Source organism: Apodemus sylvaticus, chromosome 5 (assembly GCF_947179515.1).
Source record: "Apodemus sylvaticus chromosome 5, mApoSyl1.1, whole genome shotgun sequence".
Taxonomy (NCBI): Eukaryota; Metazoa; Chordata; class Mammalia; order Rodentia; family Muridae; genus Apodemus; species Apodemus sylvaticus.
Window position 1 is genome coordinate 3327771 of NC_067476.1, and position 20920 is coordinate 3348690.

Genomic DNA, 20920 nt, shown 5'->3' on the forward strand with positions numbered 1-20920 from the left:
AATTCAAAATTCCATTCTATGTCTTACCTATAGGGACAGAAATACACTGGATGGCGCCAGAGAGAGGGGTATTAAAATTACAGAATTTCTTGCAAAATGTCAGTCTATGTCTAAGATTAAGTTGGGAAAATGTCTTTGCATTTCAAGTCGCAGCTGTTTGCACCATGCTCCCAATCACAGTGGGTCAACAGTTGCAAGCAAATGAAGCTCTGAGCGCCAATAATGCATTCTTTGCCTGTGTCTACGAAATGAGTAAGAAATAATGGATTTGTGGAGAAGCTTAATTATTGTCCCATTGCAGGCATGCAGCTTATGTGGGTCTGGCCACAGTTTCCGGTTTATGTGCTTGACAAAATCAACCAAATTGGGCGGAGGAACGCGGCTCTGTGCGAGTGTTGCACCCGGCCCAAGCCCGCCGCCCAGCCCAGCGCCCGGTCAGACCAGTCGGACGGCTTCGCTCTAGCCCGGCCCGCCCCAGCCCTCGGATCACCGCCCTCCCGGAAACCCGGTTCCGCGCTGCGCCTCCCCGCAGCCCTCGCGGCTCCGGCCGGCGCCTAGGCGCGGAGCCAAGGGGGCGCCCGGGCTGCCGGAGCCCGGTGGGAGGTGGAGAGAGGCACGTGCGAAGGGCTCGGCTGCAGTGGCAAGATTTGGATCTGTTGTCCTCCTGATGGTGTCTGCACTGTGGCTGCGCAGTGCACCGTCAACACCAGCAGGTGAGCATCTGAGGAGAGCCCACTAGGGCCAAGCGGTCTGAGTTGGGGAGAAGCTGTAGGAGGCACGAGAGCTAGCAGTGACCCCAAGAATAAGGCCGAACTGAAGAGCTTTGGTTGAGCCCCAATGATCAATTCTGGTATGGGGTCCTCTACACTCCAAGTCCCCAGTAAAGCAGGAGGCTTTGAAGATGTGAAGGGCTTTGCTTCAAATCTTCCCAGTGTTCTCTGCTGCTTGTGGCATGCTCCTCCCTGATGACACAAGTTTGCTGGGAGCTAAGGGCTGCCCCGGGGAAGGTGCTGACATCTTGGAGAACGGGGCAGCTATTTCCAACACATGGTCAACACAAGCCCTTCTCCTGAGCTTTTCTTGTTATGTCTGTCCAGAAAACAGCAGACATTCTTGGAAAGGTAAACATCATCCATTCAGACGATAAGTCACCTTCCTCACTGGTTCCTTTCGGGACTTAGGATTCAGTCTCACTTGTCCTTTCAGTAAAATGACGATAGGACCAGGGTGTGAAAAATGCTGGGTTTTTCCAGGATACAGGCCAGCTTTTGTTGCCCTGATACATGCATCCACCAGTCCCCTGTGTCTATGACCTGTATGTCTAGGTCGTGAGGCCAGCTTCAAAGTCAAGTGCTAGATATTTCTATACTCATGTGCCTGCAAACCTCATTAGTCCAGCCCCTTACCCAAGCCCTGAGTTGATTGAATGTAATTAGCATCTAATTGGATGCCTATGGTTCCTCTGCTTGAGAAACACCTCAAGGTTAAGGTTACTGGGCATGGAGTGAGCATTGTCTTCCCAGCACAGCATTTTCTGTTCATGGAGAGTAATGGGACGATGCCTTCCTCCATTTATTCAGTAGACGCTTGCTGTTCACCAGCTGCTCCTGTGACGTGGGGGGTGGGGGGGGGGCATGGACTCCTTGCTCTCCTGTGGATATCTTTGGATAGCATCTCCTTTGCTGGAAAAGAGAAGGCAAGCAGATGAATTGGGTTATCTCAGGGTGATGAATGCTGTCAGACAAACCAAACAAAACCTTGTGAGGAGAGTTGTGTCATGAAAATGAGAGAAACTATTCCTCAGCTAGAAAGGATGCAGCAGACATCCTGGCTGAGGCAGGGGAATGCTACCATCTTCAAGGCCTACAAGTCTACACACAACGGTGATGGGGAGTTACAAATGTCTTCTAAGGCCTTGAAGCAGGAATGAGGTGGTAAGGAGCCCTCCATGAAGTCCCAAAAACATTCCTTTCTGGGGATGTTTAAATCTAAGCTAGAGCTATATTTTCCCAGGAGACACATCCTGTTGTCTATTTGCTCATTCATTTAACAAATATTTGCCCAATAGTCTATACTTTCCAGGTTTAAAACTCATTAATAAATAAGATAGTTCTTTTCTTTGTAGATGTTATTTTCTGGTGAAAAGAAATGAATAATAAATTATTTATGAGAGTCATGTTATGTGCTATGTTGCACTAGTTTGCTTTGGACTCTTGCCTCAGACTCAGCTCCTGTAGGAAGGAGTTCCTATGTTCAGTAGAGAGGTCAGTACAGGATGGATAGAAGAGGTTAGACTTGGGCAGGGACTTAAGAAGATCGTACATAGCCATGTGACTGCCCAGGGGAAGAAGATTCCCACCCGGGGATTAGAGAGTAGAAAGGCTCAGAGATGAGCTAGGTGTGATTCATTGAACATGTTGGAGAATAGAAGGCCACAGCTACTCTGGCCCACCACATAAGGCTGACCGGAAACACAGCCTCTGAGAAAAGTGGACAGCACCTTTAGGAAGGCCAGGCTGGCAGCCCACACCAAGCAGCTGGATGCTGGTGCTTTGTCCCGCCATCACAAAATACCTGACAAAAACAGGATGTGGAAAAGGTTATTCTGGCTCACAGTGTGAAGAAATGTACCCATTACAGAGAAAAAGGCATGATGGCCGGAGCCTGAGGCCACTGGTAACACAGTGTCTGTGGTCTGGGAGCAGGGAGAGACGTGTGTGTTAGCCAGCACACAGGAATTGTCGGCTTCCTTCACTTAAACTTTCTTAGCCTGGCCGGGGTGGCCCACACCCTTAATCCCAGCATTTGGGAGGTAGAGGCAGGATCTCTGTGAGTTTGAAGTCAGCCTGGTCTACACAGAGGAAACCCTATCTCCAAAACAAAACAGAACAACAAACAAAAACAAACAAACAAGCAAACCAACAAAAAAAAATTTGAAAGGGGCTGGAGAAATGGCTCAGCAGTTAAGAGCTCTGACTTCTCCGCCAGAGGACCCATGTTCAATTCCCAGACCCACATGGCAGCTTACAACTCTCTCTAGCTCCGATTTGAGGTGATCCAACCCTTTACACAGACACATATGCGGGCAAAACAGCAGTGCACATGAAATCTAAACAAACAAACAAACTTTTCCAGAGTCAGCCTCACAGGCAAACTCAGAACATTGGTGGTTTCAGTCTAATCGAGCTGACCATTAAAGAGTAAGAACTGGGAGCTATGCCGTCTGGCAAGAGAAGTATCTTATGCTCAGTGCGCATCAAAGTGTTGTAGACTCAAACAAAGAAAATTAAAGTAGCAGCCTTGGGATTTGAGGATGGCAGGAAAACTGCTGCCTTCTGGAAAATTCCTAACAATCTTTTTTATATTCTGAAACTAATTAGATGATCCAGTTAGCAAGATTTGACAAAAACAAAACAACACAAAACACCTAACTAGACAGCAGAGTAACTATGTTACTGAGCGAGGGCTATACACTAGGCCCCCTTAGCCTCTTATGTGTAGTAATAGCATAGTTAATCCCCACAGCAGGCCTCTGAGGTGTGTGCTGGTGCTATCCCCTGGGAAAACTGGGGCCTGGAGAGAGAAAGAGTTGCCGAGGTTGCACGGCATGGAAGGAGGAAGCAGACTTTGCCGCCAGGTGGCGCAGCCTTTCACGCGTTTGCTCTAAGGGCCCTGTTGTAGTGGAGACCTGGCCTCGGGCCCACACTGCTAAGGTTCCAGCAGAGTTCTGACTGTTGCCCCAGCCTTTATAGAAGTGTGGAGTTGGCACTTAGAAGAGAAAGATTCCTTCAGGAAATAGTGACATCTATGACTTCATTCCTGTAAGAACTGGTCCTGGGCTGTGGAAAGACAGAGTGGGCATGGGCACAGGACCTGTTCAGGTTCTGTTCAGTCCTGGCCAGAGAGAAGGCCAGCCTCAGGCCCAAGCCTCCATTTCCACTCCCTATAGAATGAGAGCCCCTCAGCTGTCAGCCGATTCCCGTAAGTCCTTTAGATGCCGGCCCTATTGTCAGTACCCCCTCTACTCTAGTCTGAAACAAAATAGCTGAGACTGGGTTCTTTAGATTTGTTTAAAATAGATGTTTCCTTTAGAACATGGTTCTGGGGGCTAAGAGATCCAAGATTGTGTGGCTGGTATCTGACAGGGCTTTCTTACTGCGTTAGGACGAAGGAGAAAGGCATCCCAGAGCTGGGCAAGGAAGCTAGTCAGAGTGGCCTTTGTAACAGAGTGACTCTTGTGATGTTCGTTACGTTATTAATTTATTCATGAGAACGAGAGCCCTTGTGACCCAATCACTACTGAAGGTTCAAAATTATGTATGACTAAGGATGAAGTTCCCAACTCATGAAGGGTAGGGGACACCTTCAGATCACAGTAACTGGCACTGCAATAAACTTTGATTTATACACAAAATACTGGAGTGAATGGAAGGGCAGTAAGGCATGTGCCACTGGCACTACAGTGAGGGGAGCATCGTCTTGGACCATGACTACAGGAAGTGGCAAGAAAAGACACAAGCCATGGGAGTAGCATTACGATGCATGCTTTATAGTTGTTTATTATTATTATTATTATTATTATTATTATTATGAGAATACTCCCAGGAGGCAGAAGCAAGCCTTAGCTACATGAAGAGACCTTGTCTCTAAAACCTAAAAGAGAGAGAAAAGAGACCAGGGCTTCGAGTGCATTTCCTCACATTAAATATTTGTTTGTTTGTTTGTTTGTTTGTTTATACACGGCCCAAGTGCCCAGTATAACCTCAAACTAGCCTTGAACTCTTGATCTTCATGCCTCCAATTTTTTTAAAGATTTATTTATTTATTATTATGTGTAAGTACACTGTAGCTATCTTCAGACACATCAGAAGAGGGCATCAGATCTCATTACAGATGGTTGTGAGCCACCATATGGTTGCTGGGATTTGAACTCAGGACCTTCGGAAGAACAGTCAGTGCTCTTAACCGCTGAGCTATCTCTCCAGCCTCTGCCTCCCCTTTTTAAGTGCTGGATTTATAAGCATGTGCCACCATCACCAGTTTTATATGTTGCCAGGCACTCTACCTACTGAGTCACATCCCTAGCCCTTAACAGAGACTTCAATCTCCTTGTATCCATAGGAAAGATGAAGAAACCTCTAAAGGGAGAAGAGAGATTCAGGGAGTTCTGGGTAAAGCAGCCTTGTTCTCTGATTTAAATGATTAACAAAGGTTTAGGAGACACAAAGTCTTCTAGTGAAGGTTAGAAATATGGTGAAACATGGAGGTTGTGGGCTAAATCTTCTTTGAACTATAAACATGACTTCATTCTCAAAGGTCATTTTTTAAGGACACGTATTTGTAAACAAGCACACGTGCACACACACACACACACACATACACGCACACACTCACTTCCCTTTTTTCTCTTTTCCTTTTACATATAATAAAAATAATATTCAAACCATGTACCTTTTTATAAACTTAGCAACCATTCTCCACAATTAATCTTCAAGATATAGACATGGATTTCATCATTTCTAAACAAAGGTTGAGTGTCTCGTTGGTTGGGTACACCATGTTTATAAGCCAGCCCCGGGGTCACAGGTTATTTTCCCTTATTTGCTAAATAGCCCATAATGCGTTAGGTCTCCCTGTACTGAGTCTGCCTTCTGAGACCTGTTTCAGCAGTGTGAGAAACTTACAAATGTGAATTAAAAGTTACCTGTGTGTTGAGCTATCAGTGCTTCCACCACCCTGCAGAGGCACAGCATGACTTTACACAGGAAAGTGGTGATTTCCCAGGAAGCTACCCAGAGTGGCTTCAGCTCAGCCTGGCTAACTTCGAAACGTCATCACATTGTGGTTTCAATAGGTATTGTTTTCTGATGAATCATTTTATCAGTTTTCCATATATTTTAAGCTGCCCATCTTTCGACACTCTCTTCATATCTTTGATGTGTTTGTTAGCTTTATATTTCTATAACAAAATACCAAGAGATCACCAGCTTGGGAAGAGGAAGTGATTCTGTGGGCTCACAGTCGTGCACGTTTTCCTCTGCAGCCAATTAGCTTGTTGCTTTGGGCCTATGATAATGACAGGAATGCGTATCAGATGAAGCAGAGAGAGAAAAAAGTACTGAGTCTAACTAAACCCTGATGTGTTTAAGATGGGTTTATCCTTGGAGCTGGACATATCTGAGGAAAATGTGTGATGTTGGCTTATGGATGCATGAACCACACAAATTACACTATTATGTTTTTTTTCTTTAAAAAAATCTTTTATTTGAGAGTGTGCATACCTCGGGTGCTAAAAGTCCTCAGGCTTGGTGGATGGCATCTTTACCCACTGAACCATATTGCTGGCTCCATGGCCTTTTTTCTTACTTGCTAAGACAGTTTTTTTCTTTTCTTCTTCTTTTTTAATTGGATTGCCAGTAGTGTACATTTAGCTTGCTTTTTCTGATAGCCATATAGCTGGAGTTTGGGAAATATTCAAATAGTTATTAGTGGATTAGTCTAGAAAGGTGAGTAGGGGTATTGTGTTAAAAACCGTGAAGGGAGGAAAGGGATGTGGGAACATGGGCGAGCCAAGAGGACAGTGGAGGGCCCATAGGTGGAGGGCGTTGAATCAGTGGAAATTTCCAGGGTAGGATGATGTCATCGTGGTGGGAAATTAGGATGGCCTGAGGACCTGATACCTCTGAGAGTCCAGGAGCAGCTGCAGCTCTCAAATCAGACAGGAGTGGTCAGAGTAGTGCTGAACCTCCAGGCATGAGAGGGAAAGGCCCAGAGGCTGATGGCCACGCTGCTCACAAGAAAAGCAGCCACTGTGCAGCTGTTGGATAGATAGGAGCTGGGAGGGGCAGGCTGCAGGGCCAGGGTGGGGGAGGCACTCTTAGCACATTAGCAGGCGAGGTCTGAAGTCCTGTGGAGAGTTCATCTCTGGGCTGCAGAGGGCTTGAGAAGCCTTCAGTGAGTGGCTGGGACAGGACATGTGAGGGTGACATCACCAGGAAGAGCACAGTGAAGGCCCAGAGAGGCCTGGCTGGAGCAAGAGCCCCATGGCAGCTACATAAAGGAGCGGATGGACAGACTGAACCAGATATGGTACACTTTTAATGGACTCTCTGCCATTCTGGAATTTGGTTATAGACAAGGCCTAAGGAACCATCCCTTCCTGCCTGTCTTGGAAGATGCAGAACATGCTTGGGCAGAAGGCAAACAGTTTAAGAAGACCAGTGTGGTGGTTCATCTCCCCCAGGTAGGAGCTGGGATCCCCAAGCACTGTTCCTGCAGGGAGGTGCCAACCCTAAGGACGACATGGTTGGAGTAGTCTTGGTCTGTGTTTGGTAGTGGGTACAGAAAGCTCTAGTACAAGAAATATTAAGCGTGTGCTCTTCCAGGGGTATATGTGATCTTTCTGGTCACCCAGGAAATGCCTCAGGTTTTCTTTCTTCTTCACCCTGTTAAAGTATTCCTGTCCCTTTTTTATAATACCATGTTTTGCTACTAACTATATACACCTAGCTTTCCAGTCAGAGATCAATGGCTGACCAGAAAGAATGGGCACTGTGAAGAAGACATTCTTCAACTCACTAGAAATGCTCAGAGCCTGTGGGAAGTGTCTGCTCAGTTGTGTGTCCTTGTTAGGACTTTCGGCACGAGAGCTTTGCACCTATAGTATCCTTATTTAATAGTTTTCTTTGAATGTAGGAAGCAGGCATTACCTACTTGAGCATCTTGAGTAGCACCGTCTGTGAGACTGCAAGCTTGCTCTAGCAGTTGTAATTTTCCTAATGCATAGCTACATGCATGCTTAACTAGTAACAGCATGTATATTACATACACACTTAGGCACAGCTTAAATTTATGTATTCACAGAGAGGTAATCTTGAAGCGGAAACTTCCTCCCAATCCTGTGCACTAGAGGATAAAACTGTTTCCTCTACCTTCCTGTAGTGACTCAGAGCTGAAAATAAAATAGACAAAATTTATAGATGAACAGGAGTAGCTGGAGTTTTGAATGGTTACATTAAAAGTCTATATGCCTAACTTAGAGAAAAGGAGGGGCAGGAAGAGGATTCTGTAAGAATAATACATTATGTTTCTGTTGAGGGGGAAGATAGACGTGAGGAGAAAGAATGAGAGAAGGCTTGTGAGGCTGTGGAGGTAAATGGCCTTGCTGACCTCAGGGCCATAAAACTGTCCCGGGAAGGGGACTGGCTGAGGTTTATTTCCTGTGTTCCCTTCCAGGAGTAGATACTTTCCAAAGAAGGCATTTGCAGCTGCCTCATTTTTCCAAGGTTGCTGCTGCCTTCTGTCATGTAAAGCAAGTTCTGTCTGAGAAAGCTCTGAAATTTTAAAATGTCTTTACCTTCAAGTAATTCACACAGCAACTCTGGGGATCCAAATGGGTCCCAACACCTGTGCCAGGGAGGCGCCATTTGCAAGATGGTTACAGGTAAGGTTCAAGAATAGCAATGGGGCTGCAGTTCAGTCACAGATTCTAGGTTTGATCCCCACTGCCAAATAAAGCAAAGTAAAGCAAGATGCCCAAACTCATACAGACATCCCAAAGCTCCCTCCAACCCCACCATAACTCTTCACCTCTGTCAACCACAGGATAGAGGCCATAAAAGAATCTTGGAATATTTGAAGTGAGTAGAGGTATTCTATCATTATTAAATCAAACTAAATTTGATAGTGATAAATGTAATACATATTTATAAAGTAAGCAGTGATGGTACATGCCTGTAATCTCAGCTCTTGGGAGGCAGAGAGGTAGACTCAGAGCTTGAGGCCAGCCAGGAATACGCAGAGAAACCCTGTCTTGAAAAACCAAATGTGTCTGTGTGTGTCTGTGTGTATACACATATTTATGTCTTAAATTACATGTATTCTTAGCATAAAGGAGTTAACGTCTTGTACAAATTTCAATGAGGAGAAAGTCTTAATCAATGTTGTGATGTTTCCCTAAACAAAGTTTCAGAAAATTGAGGTCATACTGAATATAGAAACAGTTTTCTTTCCTTTGGTGGGGGGCAGGGTGGGGCCCATACATGTCAACCTCAAGTGCCACTCCTCAGAAGTCATGCACTCTGTTAGGGAGGAATGATTCTCTCACTGGGACCTGAGGCCCCAGGATCCCCTGCATCTGCCTCCCTGGCACTGGAACCATAAGCAGGTGTCATATAGTGCAGCGCTTTATGTGGGTGCTGAGGTTTGAACTCATGTCTTCATACTTATATGGCAAGCAAGCATTTTACCAGTTGAGCTAGCTCCCTAGCCCATAAACAGTTTTCCTATTTAATAATAGTCTTTGAGCATCTTTCTGCTTGAATGGATTTTAAAAACAAGATCAGTAATAGTTACCTAGGTTCCACTAACCAAGGTAGAGGGTGTGAGTGCTTTTGCTCTTGTAAGTAACGGTGAGCTAGTGTGCTCCAGCAGAGGTAGAGTGGGTGCCCTTCAGTGAGGGAGGGTAGATGACTGTGGAGACCACTCACTGATCACATGAGAGGGACATACCCAAGGCAAGTCCCTATAGGAAAAGTGCTCATCCTAAAATCTCTTAGCTGTGCGGTGAGGACAGACAGGGAGGGGGGCTTTGGGGAAAAGAAAGAGTGAACTTTCATGAGGGGCAAAGGAAAGTCTGGACACCCTGGGCGCTCTGCCCAGGGGCACCTGGCCACAGATCTTTAATTTGACCAGACAGGGACAGGACTGCTTCCCTGGGTCACTTGACCTGGACTGAGCAGCCAAGGCAGAGAGAGATATTCGCACTCACTCTCGGACCTCTTTCAGGGACTGAACAGCAGGCTAGGCAAGCGCTCTGCTGCTGAGACACACCCAGTCTAGCTCATGGTCTTTGAGATATTTCACTGAGTTGCTCAAGCTGGCCTTGAACTTGCTTGGTAGCCTGGACATGTCTTAAACTTTCCATCTTCCTTCTCAGCCTCTTGAGTAGCTGGGATTGTGGGCCTGTGATCCACGCCCACTTTCCCGGTACCAGCGGTTGTGTTGGGAAGTTGACAATGAATGTCATTACCTATGACAATGAATGTCATTATCTATGACAATGAATGTCATTATCTATGACAATGAATGTCATTATCTATGGATTCTTTTTTTAAATTTTTTATTGAATGTATTCTTCATTTAGATTTCTAGTGTTATGCCCTTTCCCAAGTTTCCTCCCTCCAAGAGAACCCCCCATCCTTTGTCCTGACTCTGAGAGATGCTCTACCTGACCCCCACCCCAATTCTAAGCCACAAGCACCCAGGGGTAGCGCCTTTGGCCCCTGCTGGGTGTTAGCAATTGAAGACCTGGCCCACCCTCCTCCAGCTCCTTGCTCTGATCCCTGGGAAGCCACCTCCTGGTCAGTGTGATATAAACAGACGGAGATCTGGGAAGGCTAGTGTCCTCCTTTCTGTCCTTTCTGAGGACTCGGTCTTGCAGAGCTCACATTGGTGGTAAGGAATGCAACTCTGCCTGCAGATACATGAGGACACAGCTGCCTTACTTCAGGCTTCTCCAAAGGAAAGGGCTTTTTGTTGCTCTGCCTGCTACTTGCCCAAAAGTTCAGAGTTTCAGGTCAGCCAGCTCTAGTTTTGAGACAGGCGAGCCCCACTGGCTTGGAGAGGAGGCCCGCTCTCTACTCAGTGCTGGGATGACTGTTTCTTTAGCATATGGACCACAGCAAGGCAGAGGACAGGTACTTGCTGGGCTCTGCAGTGCTATTGACTGTCAGTAACCACTCTGACCCCCTCCTCATCTGCCTGGAGCATGAGCATAGTGATACTTTATCCATGAGCTCTAGAGGGAAAGGCCAGTGAATTAGGAAAGCCTGGTGAAATTCTGCAAATTTCTGTGCATAGGGTGCTCAGGAAAGGATGTTGCAATAAGTCAGGGTTTCCTTCTCCTCCTTCTGGGCCTCATGAGGGACTCCTCTCTTAAGAGATGTCTCCTCTCACTCCCATGTTCACTGCAACCACCTGTGATGAAGGGCTTCCTTTGTGGACAGACAGGAAATAGCTCATCTCTTAGAGGCACGGAAGACTCTGGTCAATGCTACATATCTTGGGCTGTGTGGGCTGTGTGCTGCAGACCATGTAGTCAGGATGCATTTGAGTTCTTGGAGAGGATGGAGGCCTGGAGAGAGACTTTATAAGTGGAGAAGAAGGATAAGAGTCCTGGAGTTTACATACAGCTCACTACTCTGGGACCAGGGATCATAATGTCCCTCTAGCTGGGGGCCTTTTTGGCCTCTACCAAGGGAGCCTCCACCCAGAATTTTGCTTCTTATGATATCAGGAGATAAAAATTATAAGAGATGCATGCAGGCTGAGGACTCCAACAGTCAGGAAGTCCTTTGTGACCCACAGCCTGGAAGGTGAGGGAGAGGCAGATTTCCCTTTTGTTTTGAAGTGATTAGGAAAGAGATGAGCAATCAGGTCAAAAGGGGCAGAGACTACTTAGATCAAGCACTCTGTTATCAAGTGAATGCAATTCATGGTCACAGGGAGGCTGTTGACCGACCTACCGAGGAGCAGAACCTGGGACTGAGAAAGGAGGCAAGTTCCCTAGGTAGCATCCAACCAGCTTCAGGGAGCTAAGAGTGCTGTGGACCACTGGGGAGGGGGCAGAGCCCCCAGTCAACAGAACAACACTGCTTGCCTCCACTCTCTTACATCATGGCCATCTGCTTCAACGGTCACCTCAGTGTCACCCATCCATAAACTCACAGGGGCCATGTTCAGTGAAGGCTCACTTTCCTTTTATTGCTCTTGACAGTCCAGCAGGCTTCAGCCTGGCTAACCACTTCCTTCAGAAGCAACCTCCTCTCTCCAGTGACAACACTGTCTTCTGTTTCACTTACCTCTTGATAGCCCCACCTCTCTTTCTCTTCCCTACCCTAACCCTGCATCACAAGCTGGAGGGGGGAGGGGTGACAAGCATAACTCTAAGCCCTACCTTCTACCCCACCCTCTGCTATCAGCTCGCTAACCACCCTAAACCTAGTCCTAGGCTGTATCTAGCTGCAATGGGCCTGGGGGCAAAGCAGACCTAGAACAGAGAATTCTTAAGACTCTCCATACCCAGAGGCATTCGCAAATCCAGGTAAGCGGGTGTCTAGGGACTCCTTCCATCTGTGAAAGACAGCTAGAGAAGGCCTCTCAATGAGGGCCCACTCTCAGAAGGCCCATGACTGAGGCCTTGACAGCACCACTGTTGTGGGTAGGCCCAGAAAGGGGCCCAGGGAAGGTAGCGGGTATGAGAGAGCTGTGGCTGTGGCTGTGGCTGGGGTGGGGTGGTGGGATCTTCAGCAGAAAAATGGTGGAGCTGAGACTGAAGCTATGGATTGTTTACACCGAGTGTGACTTTCACTGGCCTCTGTATCTTACTCCTAAACACTGTAGCCTGTCCCATGAACTTGTGTGTAGAACTGAAGGGAACAGACACATGTGTAAAACCTGAAGCAGCAGCTGGATCTGTACAGTGACTGAAGCAGTCATGTTTTATGAGGTCAGAGTGAGAACTCGCTAAGGAGCTTTTGAGGGGAACCTTTGGTAACTGTAAGATAATATCCCAGGCGTCATTATCATAACCATATCAAAATTGAAATGTGAAAAAATGCTTGAGTCGAGGCCATCCGTCTCCCTGTGCTAACTCTCTGGTAGGGGTGGAGGGACCACTCAACTAAGCTGAGGCAGAGGCAGAACCTGAGGTAAAACCTCAGGGAGGAAGGAAGAGGGGCTGTTCAGAGCCCAGGCCTCCAGTTCTTCCCCTTTCTCTCAGGCCCTGGTGTTGTGGGGAGAAGGCTAATCTGTGGCAGGTTCTTTCAGAGGAGGTGCTTCAGGGTAGTGGCTTCCAAGGATCAGACACATAGATAGCGTTTGGGGGGCCTGGGAGAGACTGGAGCCGGAAGTGGAGGCCCTTGTCTTGTGGGCAGGAAGTGTGAGGTACTGAGCTACACTGAGGGCTTGGGAGCCCTGGGGAGCGGGAGGGGTATGTGTCATGGTAGTGAGGGGAACGGAAGTCGGAAGCTTTAGCCGCCACATTTGCAGGCAGGCAGCTATGCAGCAGTGAGTTCCTGGGGAAGGAGGATCGGATCGAGAGACCCTGAAGGTGAGCTAGATGGGCATGGTTGGGGGGGCGGGGGATGGAGGGGGTGAGGCTGGGGGACTCTGGTGAGGGGACCATAAAATAGAGTTTCATGTGTGCCCGCATGCCAGGGCTAAGGACAGGTACACAAATGGAAACAAGTTTCTGGGCTTGATCGTGGCTTGGGTGCCTGCTGTGGGCCTAGCCTCGCTGGACCCCCGCCCGCCCTCAGAGCCCTGCCTTCCCTCCATGCTGTCTACCTTCCCTCTGACTCTCTATCCGCCCTTCTCGAATGTCTGCTTTCCCTGCTTTCACCAGGATCTCTAGAAATCTGAAGGTGTGAGGCGAAAGGTGACAGGCAGGGTCTGGAGTCCTTATGACTGTTGTGGTTGAGGTTTCAGCTTGCCTGGACGGACGGATGGACAGACAGACGGACAGACAGACGGTAGACCCTGAAGACTGGAGTCCCAGGAGGGTGCTAGAGCAGCACTGGGTGTGGCCGCTGCTGAAATGGAGTAAGAGCTTCCGGCCTTAAGGTGCTCTGTGCTCCACACTCTATACTCAGGCCTCTCCCAAAAGACTAGAGTTAGAAGCAGGAGACAGCCTCCAACTTGTTTAGTCGTTGAGTTAGGACTATTTTCCAGATGTGTAAGAGGAACCATGTCACTCCCAAAAGTGTCCCTCTTTGAGACACTGTAAGGTTTATTGTCCCTTAGATCTGGTCCTCAGTTCCTGCTTTCATATTTCAGGGCCTAAAAATTCCATAGTTAGAGTCGTTCATCCACTAAAGGGACTGAGAAAGTTGATCCATCAGGACCAGAACTCTTAGACCTTAACCTAGCTTGAAAACATAGGCTCCAAGTAGGCATGTCTTCAGTCCTGTAGCGCGGTGGAGCCTCAGCTCTCAGTCGATTGGAACTGCTGGTGTAGAGACCATGGCCCAGACGCTGGAGTAAGAGGACCAAGGAGGGAGAGTTTGAGCTCTCAGGGGGCCTTTGCCTTCCCAGGCCACAGCTGTTCCTGAGCTGGGAGTTAGGTCAGCTCCGGCTTCCCACCCACCACCCCCACCTCAGCCCACCCCCTCGCCCCCCACCCCCACCCCGCTACTCTCTGCTCTCTGTTAGAGCCTCAGCTGGTTTCACCCATGGCCTGTGGGTGTCCTTACCCCCCACATTTGCACGAAGGCTCTCCTGGGAGCAGGAGGTGGGGCCTCCCCAGTCAGTTCTCACGGTGATCTGGGCCCAAGTTCAGACAGAGGTACCTGTCCTGTCCTAACATTTCGAGAAACTCCATTTGTTGTGGTTCCCTCCCCTGGGAACACGGCTGCTGCCTAGGCTACGGGGGTCAAAACAGCTCATGTCCTATGCCTCTGGAAAGGTCAGCATTCTTATGGGCTAAAAAGAAGGAAGCAGGCTGCCTTGCTGAATCTGGAGTGTGTGTGGTGTGTGGGATATTCCAGACTGAGGGCTGAGGGCTGTTCCTCTAGCAAGCCAAGAGCTGACAGACAGTATGTGGACCTGGATAAGCCTGACAAGGAGGTAGAGGGGTGTGTGTGTGTGTGTGTGTGTGTGTGTGTGTGTGTGTGTGTGTGTAAGAGAATGTGTGTATTATTTACCTTTGCTTCTCTATGTGAATGGAAGAATAAGGCTGAGAAAACAAGACAATTTCTTGAGCACCTCCCAAGGAACAGGCCCAACATCAGCGCTCAGACCAGTTGCATAGCAAACCTGCGGAGTGGCTTTTTAGTGTGATTTCTTTATTCTACAGCTAAGGGGCCAGGTGACATTTTCCTCTGTCATGGGGCTAGTCGAATGTAGAGTTAGGATGTGAGTACAGTCTGTGAGCCTCTCTGTCAACATTCTTCACTGTTACTCTGATCCAGGCTGTTACTCTTCCTCCCCAGGAATAGCTTGCCTCCATATTCAGTTGCACATTCTTAAGCTAGAATACACAGCTGGATCTTTGGTGAAATTACCTGAAATCGGCTGAAAAAAATTTAGCAGTAAAGATACTAACTGCTCCTCCAGAGGTCCTGAGTTCAATTCCCAGCAACCACATGATGGCTCACAACATCTATAAATGGGATCCGATGCCCTCTTCTGGGTTAATGTGAAGACAGATTTCTCATATACAGATAGATAGATAGATAGATAGATAGATAGATAGATAGATAGATAGGGAATGAAAATTACCTGAAATGAAGAAACCAAAACTGAAACAGAAGTGCTCATTGAGACAGTGCTGCTCTCTTTCCTACCTGCCTGGTCACTCCTCCTCCTGTATGTTCTGGAACACAAAATCATTTCCTTGGCTTGCAAAGACACTCTGCATCTCCCAGATGTGTCCTTAAACTTCCTGAGCATCACAGAACTCTGAAAAAATGGAAGGCCACTTTGTTTCAGAGGCAACCAAACCCATCTTATGAGACATAGCTTACTGAACCTGTTCCTTGCAACTTTTGTTTAGAACCGGAGATGAGAGATTTCAAAGATCTTACTAGGATGGTCAGATAGATCATCCAGTAGACGGTCTTGCCACCCAACCCAAAGAGCAGATCTCTATCCCTGGAATCTACATGGTGGAAGGAGAGAACTGATTCCCCCAAGTTCTCCTTATACAAACACAACATAAGCTAATCCATGTGAGACATGGGTGGCGGCGATTTCACTGAACTAGGGAGGTGGGAAGAAAATTCTAAGTGCATGCCTAAGGCATACATGTGCTCTGCTCCCTTGTTTCTGGCCTGCTTCTGCCTAAGAGATGCCTTTCTTCATCAAGGGGTAAAAAGGCTAGCCTCAGTGTTTTTCCAGATGACTTCTAGGGCAGCTATGATGGCCATCAGAAGGACTAAACCCTTCTAATGACCTCTTCAATGGATGGCCACCCAACCTATCCATTCAAGTTGGAATGCTAAAACTTAAAAAAAAAAAAAAAAAAGGAAGGAGCATGCTGCCGTGTGTGTGTGTGTGTGTGTGTGTGTGTGTGTGTGTGTGTGGGAAGTGAGAGTGGGTCTGGGGAGCCTTACACCGGGTTGCACACCTCTGCAAACATGAGCTTTCTTGCTAGAGACAAGAGAATGCTTTTGTTTGACTCATTCATGGGGGGGCTTGATGAGCAATGAGCTGATGGCTCTACAACTGGGTAAGTAGCCCACTTGCAGGGCCTGGATACCTCTCCCATGGTGTTAGGTTGCCAAATAAAATACAGAAGACGCAGTTAAATTTGAACTTTTGATAAATTAGTAGGGTGTTTCAAGCATGTCACAGATTTTGGGAGTGCTGGGGTTCTGGGTTGGTTTGTTTTTTTTTTTTTTTTTTTTCATTCTTTTGAAAGCATCATGGGGTATTAACCCAGAGCCTCGCACATGATAGACTCTATCATCTACGTGTCCAGCTCCCTCACATGCTCATCCCCTAGATTCAGTTACCCCACCATGTAGGTGTGACCCCATGTGTCCTTGCCTCCAGGAATTGAAACTCACCCTTAGGCTCTAGAACGTCAGAGATCTCATAGAGAAACCTAAAAATCTCACATCAAACTTGAACTTTTTGATCCACTTCAACAAAAGGATAATGATACAGTTCCAAGAAATTTGTGGGTGCGACTGGGGAGAACAGAATCCCCCACCCAAGTCCTGAGAGACTCCAGGGCCCAAGAGAGGCAGGAATTCTCCATGCTGACTTCAGGCAACAAGAGTCTTCTGAGCAAATACTGAGAGTTGAACACTGAGTGTGGAATGCAGTTGGGGTGACTTTAATTATTTTAAAAGAATTGTGGCCCAGTCAAACAGCATACCAACCACCAGGTTTGGGTTTTCTTAACCCCCCTCTCTGCCCCTTTCCCTCAGTTTCCCTTGGCCTCCTAGAACCTTCTCTCCCTAGGTCTTTCAGATACCAGACCTCAGGGATCTGCTCTCTCCTCTTTAGAAAATTGTAGTTTCTCTCATCCTCCCCTTCCCATCCCACATCTTTGAAAAAACCCTGGTTTTCTTCTGGGAAGGCAAATGCAATAAAACCTAATATTCAATAGTGTCCACAGTAGCCACAGATATATTCCATTATTGCAGCTTTATGTACTGGCATGCATGCTTGTATGTATGTATGTATGTATGTGTGCATGCATGCATGTCTGTGTGTATAAGTACCTACGTGTAAAGAAACACATAGTGCTCCCTGTAGGCTTTGGTGCCCATTCGCAGTTTCAAGATCACACATGTCCTGTCAAATGAATTCTGTGATGAGAGTATGTGAATCATCCTGGCTACATGCTTAGATGAGACTTAGGGGCTGAGACACAGTAAGATGTGATGTATGGAGGTCAGGGAATGGGGACAAGAGGAGGAATTACACACAAGAAAGGAGCCAGGGAGGTCCAGAGGCATCAGGATTTAGCTGGGAAGAGGAGGGGACTGTGAAGCTCTGCCTTGGGGTCTGCTGAGAGAGAGGGTGGGGCTGCGTTGCCTCCACTCCAGCAGCTGTAGCCACGGGCGCCTCTTTCCATCCTTCCCTTCCAGCTTCAGTGCGTATCACTCGCCCCAGTTAGCTGTGCTCCCTGTGCTCTGTTGACTTAAGGAGGCCAGAACATGGTCATCTTTCACTTGACCCTTTCTGCCAGGCAGGTCCAAGGGAATTACCATTTGTTGAGTGTCTAAGAGTAAAGCCAAGCCTAAGGTGACAATGATGGAAGCCTCCCTCTGAGGTGGGGCCCTCCACAAGTGGCCCTCAGTCACAGTGTTGGCCTTCCAGGTCCATCCATTCAGCTTTCAGTCCTGAGGAGAGGTGACTCCAAGCCCTGTGATTATCCATTCACCCCTCACCTTGTACTGCTTAGGAGAGGACTTGAGCCAACTCCATGGGTTTCAGTTAAGACCATCCCACCCACCTTACCAGGGTCTGGAACACAGTTTGAGGTTTGGAGCTGAGGAAGGCTCTAAAGAGGTGGTGCTAGGGGAGGCCAACTGGGCAGCACCCCCTGTAACACAGGGGGAGTTCCCTCTGCAGAGAGGGTTGTGGAAGCCCTGCTGTTTGAAAGGTAGGGGGTCGAAAGGGAAGGGCCTCCCTTTCATGCTGTGAGTCATTAAGGCCCAGGCTCTGGCTTCCTTGTCTGTGTGACTGTGTGAAGGAAAGGCAAGTGCACAGTTATCTTCCAGGTGCCAGGATGTCTGTTAGTGAAGAGGAGCATAGCTACTTAGACACAGGCAGGGCTGCCGTTCTTGGCTGTCTGCGCGTCACCTAGAGCTGTAGATGGGGAACTCAGCTCGCGTGTTCCTTTGTGCTGCTCCCCACATTTGTATGGAGTTTTCAGGTCCGCCCAAAGTCTTTCAAGACAGAATCATATTAGAAGGATGTGAGACATGAGGATCTATTTAATGAAACCAGGGTGTGATTGATGCTGGAAAGACATGGCATGCATCCATGTACTTACCTCTGCACTTCCTGGGGCTGGCACAAGAGGAAACCGGGGCACATCATGAGTGGCAGTGTCGAGTGGATTAAAACAAGACAGTCGCTAGCTAAGAGGAAGGGGCATTCTGGCAGCCACGTAAGCTTGCATTCCATACAGATGGTGGAGACTCCTGCTTCTCAGCAGCATTCCGACCTGTTCCTTGGCTACGTCTGATGAGGGCCCACCTCCACTACTAAAGGGAATGATGTACCAGAAAGTTCCTTGGGCACCCGTGGCTATTGCTTTATGGTCTCACCCACTCTGGAAGTCAAGACTCTCCACTTCATGCAACAAGCACTATGCTCCTTGGTGGGGCAGAGGGCTGGGGCTTGGCCTTGAAGGTGGGGCAGAGGGCTGGGGCTTGGCCTTCCTGGTGGGGCAGAGGGCTGGGGCTTGACCTTGATGGTGAGGCAGAGGGCTAGGGCTCAGCCTTCACAAGGCCCAGTGAGTGGGGACCGCTGTAGGGCCTCTGCCTTACATTGCACCACTGTGCATAGCACATAAGGAAGCAGCTTTATGAGCTGGCCTTGTGACTGGTGCAGGCCCACAAACAGGACCCATATTCTGAAAAACCAGGCAGGCTGTGGCCTTGCTCCCCTGGCGCCTGCTGCCCCCAGAGCTGGTCCCTGTCTCCTGGCCTCTGTGACCCACGTCTGAGTCTTGCACACTCTGGCTTACATGTCTTTTCTGAGTTCTGCCACTCTCGTGGCGCCCTTAGGTGCTCTAGCTGTTCCTGCTACTCCTACTCTGTCTCTCCATTCTCGAATCCCAAGAGAAAGGCCTGGTCTGACGCATGCATGCTTTTTATACTGAGCCACATTGGAACCTTTCAGTGAATTGATGGGTATCTTTGGAATAAGCACCATTCTGATGCCAGTTTGAGGTTGTGAAGTCACAGGGTATGTCTGGTATACCCTTCCCCATAGCAGGGCTCACAAGGTAGAAGTGTCTCTTAGTAGAGGTCCCAGGTGTGGATTCTGAATATGTCTAGCACCTTGGACACAGGACTTGAATGGATTATGGCCCCTCTCAAATGCACTCACTTTGGACGTTCACAGGCTAGATACGAATGTCCAGTTTCCACCGTGGCTTGTGCATCTACTAATTCATGAGATGGGATTGTGAAAACAGATGCTACCAAGGGCTTCTGCTCAACTGTCACTCTGTGGATGATGGGGGACCACCTCAGACCCATGGAACTTCTCAATATTTGCTTGGAAGAGAATCTACAGCCCCATACAGAAGCATATCCAAGTGGCCATCCAGGCCCTTCTGAACCTTGCCAGGAACATACCTGGCCGATTAACCCCCTAGAGTCTGCCGGGCCTGATGCTCATCATGGTAACTCTGGTGTGGAGCCCACTCACCTGGGAAACTGCTTGGTGCAGGGGGAGGCCAGGCAGGCCTCAGCATCACTGAGGTCACTGGAGGACAACAGCTCTTTCCGGAGTCCACAGCAAAACCAGAGCTCATCTACCCAGGTGGTATTCTGGGCTGGCATCCTGCAGGCCCAGATGTGTGTCCTGGACCTGGAGGAGGAACTGGAGAAAACAGAGGGTCTCAGAGCAGAACTCAGGTGCTGTATCCCACCTCCCTCTAAGGACTTCCTTGGCAACGTGGGCCTCAGCCCCAGCCAGCCCAAGGAGGATGAAGACTCTGGGGATGACAGCAGTGGGCCTGAGGAAGAAAACCAGACCTGGCCAAGGGAGAAAATTCCAGGCTCCTCCCCAGAGTGGGGTGCTGAGGAGGACAGCATCTTCTTTGACAATCCCCTCTTCCTGGAGAGCCCTTGCTCAGACACCAGCACTGAAGGAAAATGCTTTTCCTGGGGGTACCCGAATTCCCATCCAGAAATGAAGACCTGGCCTCAGAGCCCTCAGACTCTGGATTCTCCTCTCCAAGAAGGCACAGGGCTCTGGAGGCAAGGAAATGAGCTGGATTTGGGGAGCAACAATGCTGACCATAGCGGGTGCTCTACCCCTCCGTTCCCTGTGCCTTCCTATAAGATGCACCCCTGCTTGGCCTTAGGATCCACTGGGGAGACTCCCACAGTACCTCCTGATCAGGAGGGTGAGGTACGTTAGCCGAGGAAGCCAGCTGAGGGCTGGGATGGGCACACGGAGGAAGGGACTTCCTCAGGAGGCTCGGGACACTGTTCAGAAGGTAGAGTTTGGGGGGATCTGAACTAACAGAGCAGCAAACTGCCCAGTGTGCGTGGATCTGGGGAGATGGCTCTGTGGGTAAAGCGCCTGCTGTGCCAGCTTGGGGACCTGAGTTTGGGTCCCTGGAACCCGTCTAAAAGCTGGGTGCGTCAATGTGCACCTGAAACCCAACACTACAGGGAAGAAAATGAAAATGGGGATCCCAGCATCTCAACGGCCAGGCAGT

The 20920-nt window shown here is 48.5% G+C and overlaps 1 protein-coding gene across 6 annotated transcripts in view; it reads left to right on the plus strand.

The window, feature by feature from the left end:
* Positions 1–524: 524 nt before the first annotated feature.
* Positions 525–20920, plus strand: part of Psd4 (pleckstrin and Sec7 domain containing 4) — a 34132-nt gene continuing 13736 nt past the window's right edge. The window contains exons 1-3 of one of the 6 annotated variants that reach the window (XM_052181766.1): positions 11947–12103; positions 13051–13111; positions 19591–20607. In XM_052181766.1, coding sequence (XP_052037726.1) covers positions 19702–20607 — 906 coding nt within the window. In that variant the 5' untranslated portion in view covers positions 11947–12103; positions 13051–13111; positions 19591–19701. Of the gene's footprint in view, positions 714–7007; positions 7244–11946; positions 12104–12787; positions 13112–19590; positions 20608–20920 lie in introns of those variants that run through there. The other 5 variants (XM_052181768.1, XM_052181767.1, XM_052181765.1 and 2 more) reach the window with 5 other exon arrangements.